Source organism: Tasmannia lanceolata, unplaced genomic scaffold (assembly GCF_043159265.1).
Source record: "Tasmannia lanceolata isolate RefF3 unplaced genomic scaffold, GAP_Taslan_0.1 ptg000019l, whole genome shotgun sequence".
In the NCBI taxonomy this organism is placed as follows: domain Eukaryota; kingdom Viridiplantae; phylum Streptophyta; class Magnoliopsida; order Canellales; family Winteraceae; genus Tasmannia; species Tasmannia lanceolata.
In genome coordinates, this window is record NW_027518696.1 from 22,234,741 (window position 1) to 22,242,500 (window position 7,760).

Consider the following 7,760-nt stretch of genomic DNA (forward strand, 5'->3'; position numbering starts at 1 on the left):
ACCCGATGAGAGAAACTATCTTGCGTAGGGCAGGTAGGGTCGGGTTTACGAATCTTGGGTTATCCTGTATGAACCCCGCGCCGCCCCGCCCCGAGCTGCACCACCTTATTACCCCCCCCCTCCTCCTTTAAGGGGGTGCGAATTATCCCACAAGGGGTGCGAATTTATCATCGCCCTTGTTTTTGCTATTGGTTGAGGCCCTTCATTTCGATCTTCTAGAAGACCGTGTAAGGGACGGCCATTACTAGTTCCAGCCAAAGATCCTTTGCCCATTCCCATACAGCAGAGGGAGAGGGAGAGGGAGAGAGACATGAAGAAGACAAAGCTTGTTGACTTGGTCTTAAGAGAGATGAAGATGAGACTGAGCTTAATGACTCGGTCTTCCACTTGCAACAAAGACAATGACTTCATTAACTTCTAAGAGACGACTCTCTCATCAGAATCTCAAAACCCCCAAATCCAATCCAAACCAAAAAAAGAGAAAACCCCAAGTACACTTTCTCTCCCAATAGTGAATAAACCCTAATTTTTCCTCTTACTCTCAAGCTTATTGGAGCCAATATAATTCAAACCCTAGTTCTCGTAAATGGGTTCAACCGATTCAAACCCTAGCTTCTCTGAACTCATCTCAGAGCTTCTAGAATCAGTCGATGAGATCTCCTTTCTATCAAACAAATACGAAATCAAAAGTGAAGTTCTATCTCAATTCGTCGCCTTAATCGAGGAATTCACACCAATCCTCAATGATCTCAAGGAGAATGAGATCATGGACACACCTCCAGTCCGAAAGGCTGTCGAGTCTCTTGGAGCAGAGCTCCAGCGTGCTTTTATTCTAACTAGGGATTTCAATTCTAGGGTTTCAGTTAAACAAATTGAGGATGTTACTCATAATTTGGGACGGTGTTTAGGCCTCTTGCTTTTCTCGAGTTTTGATATGTCAGTCAAAATCAAGGATAAGATTGAGATTCTGCAAAAAGAAATGATTAATGCCAAGTTTGATGATGAGGAGGACTTAATTCGAAATTTGAAAGGCGGGAAGGTTGATAGAATTGATCTTGATATTGATGATGTAGTTTTGCATCTCAAAAATGGCGATGATGAACAATTTGGAATTGCAATTTCGGAATTAAGCATGAGAATTAGCGATAAATCAGTGTCGGATGAATGGGTAAATGAGAGAGGGATTATTCAAATTCTGTTGAATCGAATGGGGGCTAGCAAGCACGATAACAGGTTGGCGATAATTTTGTTACTGAGAAGCCTCGCTTCTGAGAATGATGAAAACAAGGTAGATTTTAAAATTAAAGCATGTGGGAACCTAGAGTTACAATGTATTAGATCAGATGTACTGACCATTGGATCATTAGTGGTAGATTATGAAGCTGTTTTAGATATGTAATTTGAATTTCAAACACAAGTAGTTAGAGGCCGTTAAACACACTTTTTTCATGTGTTTATAGGAAATTGCAAATCTAAAATTATAGGAAATTAGGAAGAAAACCCAATACATATTGGGTGCCTTTGCACTGTATTTATAGAGAATTTTACAATTATTTTTTCATGAAACACATGAAAAACGTGAGTTTAATGGCCTATAACTACTTGTGTTTGAAATTTTTATTACATATCTAAAATAGCTTCCTAATCTACCGCTATAATGATCCAACGTTCAGATCTTTCTAGATCTGATCTAATACATTCTAACTCCTAGTTCATGATGTGTTATGTTCTTACATTGCTTAGTATACAGGAGAAGATGGCGGATGCTGGGTCTTTGTTGACAGTAGTGCGGTCTTTGACACGGGATGTTTTAGAGCGAAGGGAAGCTGTAGGGCTCTTGCTGAGTCTCTCAGAGATTCCAAGGGTTCGCCAGCGGATAGGTAGAGTTCAAGGTTGTATTGTGATGCTGGTTTCAATGCGCAATGGAGACGACCCTTGCGCTTCATGTGATGCAGGGAAGTTACTGAGTGCTTTGTCTGGTAACACCCAGAATGTGCTTCATATGGCTGAGGCTGGTTACTTTAAGCCACTAGTACAGTATCTAAAGAAAGGTAATTATGAATCTCTTTTATGTCTTTGTATCAAGTTCAGGAACCAATTTTATTTAATATTCAAAAAAAAAAAAAAGAACCAATTTTCATTGCATAACTATTTATTTCCTTCTTTTTAAATTAATGTAATGGTAGCCTACTCTAGCACTGTAAATAAAGTGTCTCTAATGTGCAAATTTGATACTGACTGAGGGATGTTGAAAATGTATCTGGAGTTCTGAATTATTAGATTTATCCTTGAAAGTGAAACTTTAAAAATTTCATGTCTATCGAGATGCACCTTGTGTTCATAAAATATTAAACAACAAAAGTTACCGTCATATCCTCTTGAATATCAAGTAAGATAAATGTGTTTAGAGTTACTTCTTACCACACCACTCCATCCAAAATATAATCTTCTCCCCATTACCAACTCAGAACTGAATGCCATCTAAGAAAAGATCTATGTACTTCCAATATCACGCCAAACCGAGGATCTTGGCTATAAACCTTAGTTTTAAAACTCCCCCGCATTACTCAGTTGCGCAAACCGAGTACTCGGCTGCGTCGACTAGGATTTGCTTTGGCCATGTTTGAACACACCTACGTTTTGAAACATTGCTATGAACTGGCTCCATACATTGACTCAATTACCGATCTCCAAAGGCTATATCTATTCTCCCCAAACTTCCATAATCATTTCCCAAGAAAAGCCTTCATCAACTTCAAGCATGGTGATACCAAGATCACCCTCATTTTTTGCCTTGCAAACCTCTATCCATATGAATAAATTATATTTCTTGTTGTTTTATTTGTCGTTCCAAAGGAAGTTTCTTTAGAGCTGCTCACTCTTAATCACCACAGAGGGGCAATGGAAAAGCAACACGTTCTAAATGGAAAGGTTAGCCAACATGGCCTTGATGAGAGTAATTTTTCCCCCTAAAGATAAATGACTTTTTTTTGTTTTGAAAAGTGACAATTTCATTGATATTATAAAGGCAATGGGGACCAAGAGTCCCGTCTTGCGTTACAAAATATCAATAAGCCTGGATCGGGCATGCCCAGAACCAGTATGGGTAAAGCTAACATAACAAATTTACAACCATTACACATTTTCCTTCATCATACCACTCCCATGATACCTATCTATTCAAAATTCAACGTCATTATCCCATCACTTACACCACTCCCCCAAATCAGATCTGCATGATTAAGGCCCTAAAATTCATCAGGTCACTCCTATGATTGCGATGCAAAAGCCTCACCAAAAAACATTAGGCGAACGACCATGGTCACTCCAGCTAGGGATGTAAACGGATCGAATTCGGAGCGGATATGGCTATATCCGAATTCGATTACAGTATACACTATCCGAATTCGGATTCGGATTCGGATTCGACGGATATTTAATATCTATTACCGAATTCGTATCCGTCGGATATTGTTCGAATTCGGATATTATCCATGTCCGTTTATCCGGTAAATTCGAACATTTTATTGCAGCACTTTATCTTTTTTCTCCTACTTACTCGAATGAATTTTCCAAACCTTAAAACTATACCTCTACATTCTCTTCACAAAATTAACTCTCAAACCCTAAAATATATGAGATCCTCTTCTTCCTTTTAAAACAAAGGCAGAGAGAGAGAGGGAGGCGATGGGGATGGATGATAGTGTTGGTAGTGGTCTTTGAGTTTTTCCTTTTTTTTTGTATATGATGGAATGAGTTTGGGCTATTTTGATGGAATGGGTTTGGGCTATTTTTGTTTTTATATTTTTTTTCTAAAAAGAATATTCACTTTTCTTATAGAAACAAAAGATAGTGTGTCATTACTAAAAATAAATATTAATGATATTATTAATAATAAATAAAAAGGATTTACTTCTCGGATTCGAATGTTAAACGGATCGGATATACCATTTACCAGATTCGCATCCGCTAAGAGCCGGATATCTCATAAACGGATTCGGATAAAATCCGCTTGAAACGGATTCGGATAATATTCACTTTAAACAGATTCGGATGCGGACGGTAATCGAATTTCCGAATATCCATTTACACCCGTAACTCCAGCCATAACTGACGGCACCTTCTAACCCAAAAACTCAAGAACCTCTTTACACAAAACCCCAGAAGGACAGACTAGGTGGAAGATTTCTTTAATTTCAAAATTAGGCCTACCACCTTGGAGACAAACACATCCTCGTCCAAACTCAAGATTGAGAGATCCTCATACGAAGGGCTTTGCACTTCTGAAGCTTTCTTTCTAGTAATCATCTCCTCTACTTTCTGGATTCCCATCTTCTTGCTCTCCTCCCAGCGAAGGTGCCTTAAGGTCCGTTCCTCCTCCAATAAGTTGATAAAGAGGGGGGGTGTTTATGCAGAGGGGAGTGTGATTCTTTGATAGTCCATTTACCAGTCAACCAAAAGAGAGCTTCCGGCGACTTGGAAGCCTCTTCTTTTAATAATTCCCACTGCTGTTTTAAAACATCCCTTCCAACTTTCTTTGGAGTTGGCGAGTGATTGGATGCAAGATCCTTGGCGTATACCATGCTTTCCACAACTCTGAGGGAAGTCTCCATCTCAAGTAAATCCACTGGTATCCTTCTCTTTTTGCTAATGGCAGAGGGAGAAGAAGATATCGAGTCGCTCGAACTCTCGATATGAATTCCACAGAAAGCAGAAAAAAATTGCCAATCAACAACGTATCGCCTCCAATTGGATACGAAAGGGGAGTTAATAAACCAATATGAAACTCCCTTCATCATGAAACAACATTGAATGCACCAAAGTGGCGCTTCCATTTTCTCCATTAATTCATTCGTCAGCCCCGATGCTAATGAGGGGTTGCATGTTCCAATCACCACCAAACCCAAAAAAGTAAGAAGACTTTCCAACTTCCCATACCCTGAAGTAAATCTATGATACTCGGTCTGTTTATTCTTTCGAACCTATCATTGAGTATTTTATCAGAGCTTGAGATCTTTTCTTGACAAACACGAAAAGGAGACACCAATAGTCCAAGTGTCCGGAAGAAGGACCATCAAAACGTCTTGCTCTTATGCCGAGAGTGCCACGTATGAAGGCTCACCCTTTTCCAAGTACGGAACATGATTTCCAGAGATGTGATTCAGCCTGGATAGAGGTAGATTGCCCCGCAAGATATTAGCCCGAGATAGGCCATTACCCTGATCTGGTAACCCTGGGTTGAAACTCAGATGTCTTTTCAGCCCAACTTTGGGAAGCGGGTCTTGCAAACTTCCAAAACTGACCCTTGAATATTTGAAATTTGAATCCTGCTGAGGGGGATTCAGAAAGTCAGCTGGTCGCCTGGCCTGAAGCTCCAGGGAACGCACCGGCGACCTGGGCCATCCACGAAGAGTCTCTCAGACCGCCTCCAGGCACCAAAAGAGAGGCTCTAGAATCCTGAATGGAGACTCCAACTATGTAACAGTGGTTGGAAATCCATATTTTCACAAAGGGAGGAAATTTCCAGCGAGGAGCAAAAATTTTGGCTGACACAAAGCACATACATTGATTGTGAACTCCTTCCATTTGAACTTCCATCACCTGCCCAAAAAGGTTTCCCAAGGCTTCAACCGTCGAGGAGGCCCACACGTGTAATGGAATACCATAAAAGCTGACCCACAGTGTCTCAGAGCCTTGGATGTAATATGGGGACCAATGGGACAGGGACGATAGGGAAACCCCCCAATTTCCAATTCCCAGATCCAGAATCCTAGAGGCCATTTCTTCGATTTCAAACACAAAGAGGACCTCGTCAGTGGAAAGCAAGCACGGGCAATCAAGGGATGGAGAGTTCCAGGATTTTTGGCCCATTCCCATAGCTCCTGAAGAGATCCAGAACCGTCCTTCGTTTTACCCACTAAACATGCCTTAAGGATTCCGATTTTGTTTGGACCTCCTTACCAGAAATAGAGATCGGCAGAGAATCATCCTCCACATTAGAAGACGAAATTACCCCAGAGTCAGGTCAAGGATCAGATTCCGGAGTTAATAGGCCTCCAGCCCCTAATGTGGTGGGAGGTAGAAATGAATGCTTTTGTTTACGATCCAGGTGGCAACACCGACATTTACTTCGTTGTTTGAAATTAGAATAATCGCATGACGAGCAGGACCAATCCCCCTGTCTCCGCCACCGATCAAGCTTTCTATTTCTGTCTTGAGTCACAACCACTGGGCGGTAAACTGAAGATGATCTCTTCTTTATCTGAAAACACCATCGGCATCTAGTCCTCCATTTGAAGTTGTAATAAGCACAGGAAGGGCAGAACCAATCCACTTGCTTCTGATTTTTTGGTTTCCACCTCTTCTGGTTTCTTCCCGCTCCTCCCTCAGATGATGCTTTCATCATTTTTTCCACCTCTTCTGGTTTCTTCCCGCTCCTCCCCACCAGTTCTTACTTGAATAATAACACAATGACTTTTGGTCCAAGGAGTTAGTCTTTTTCCACTCTTTCAATGACTGGATCCCATAGGTTTTTAGCAGGCATACCAATGCACAATGGGAGCCCTAAATAAGTATTCGGGATGGACCCAACCCTCCAACCCATACCAATTTTGACTTCCTCAGACTCAATATCTTCAAGACATTCCATTTATTCAAGAAAAAATGGAGTATGGTACAAGAAATCATGTGTAAGCACCGCATTTACTTTATATAAAGATACAATTGGCAACAATGTTGGGTAAATATAATAATAAGAGAAAGAAGCATCATGAATGATGTTGCTTTGACCTACATATTTGTGACAGAAATCAAACTACCTAAATCATGCCTAAATTCTTGACCGCTATTTTTTTATGCTTTCGATTAACTACCTTCCTAACATTCTCTTTGAAGCCAGAGTTTAATCTTTCTAACTCTAAACATATACTCCTATTTTCACCCCATCGTCGAAAAATTCAATATCTAACTTGCCTTTACTTGTTGATGTGTGTTAGTCCCTTAGAAAGTGTTGCTCACCTCTTAACCTCATGAAAATTCACATCAAGAAATAAAAATAGAACTGGTTCAAAACTCCCCCGCTTCAATCTTGGAATCACCTGATTCGACTTTCTTTCACCTTGGCCAAGTCCGGGTTTTGCCCTACTAAGTCAATCAAATCTTTTTTGGGTATTATGAGTTACGACTGCATCAATCAAGTACTCGGTTGTGCTGCATCGAGTTAACTAGGATTTGATTTTGCTCCGTTTTGGCCCGCATCCGCATTTTGAATTAATAAAGATTGGATAATTAATATTAATATATGAATTAACTATTTTATAAATTGCACCTTGTTTATTTTTTTTCATTATGTATATATGTATTTCAACACTTCTCTCTCGATTCATTACCTTTTCAAACATAAAATAGGAAATGCAACATGGTTTTCGCTCCCAAACAATTACTTACATGGCTCAACAGCATCTACAGTTTCTAGAGTTCTGTTCGAGAGTTCCATTTGCATATCTCTACTTGAAGCCTTTATTGTTAGTACTGCAATCAAATCCATTCATCTCATCGGCCTAGGCGCTATAGGGGCAGCCTTGGCAGATTCTGCGTAGGTCAACTATGACTTAATGATCACCTAGGACTAAGGAGTGTCGCCCATAGAAGGATAAAAGACAACTTCCCTCTTATGTAAAGGAAAATAACTTGGGAGGGAAGTTGTCAACTATGTAAAAGGTAGAAAACTTCATCTCCCCGCCCCTTTCCCATGGTTAGGT

The 7,760-nt window shown here is 40.2% G+C and overlaps 1 protein-coding gene across 1 annotated transcript in view; it reads left to right on the forward strand.

The window, feature by feature from the left end:
• Nucleotides 1-243: 243 nt before the first annotated feature.
• Nucleotides 244-7,760, forward strand: part of LOC143853304 (U-box domain-containing protein 24-like) — a 16,324-nt gene continuing 8,807 nt past the window's right edge. The window contains exons 1-2 of the mRNA XM_077363021.1: nucleotides 244-1,288; nucleotides 1,751-2,051. Coding sequence (XP_077219136.1) covers nucleotides 587-1,288; nucleotides 1,751-2,051 — 1,003 coding nt within the window. The 5' untranslated portion in view covers nucleotides 244-586. The remainder of the gene's footprint in view (nucleotides 1,289-1,750; nucleotides 2,052-7,760) is intronic.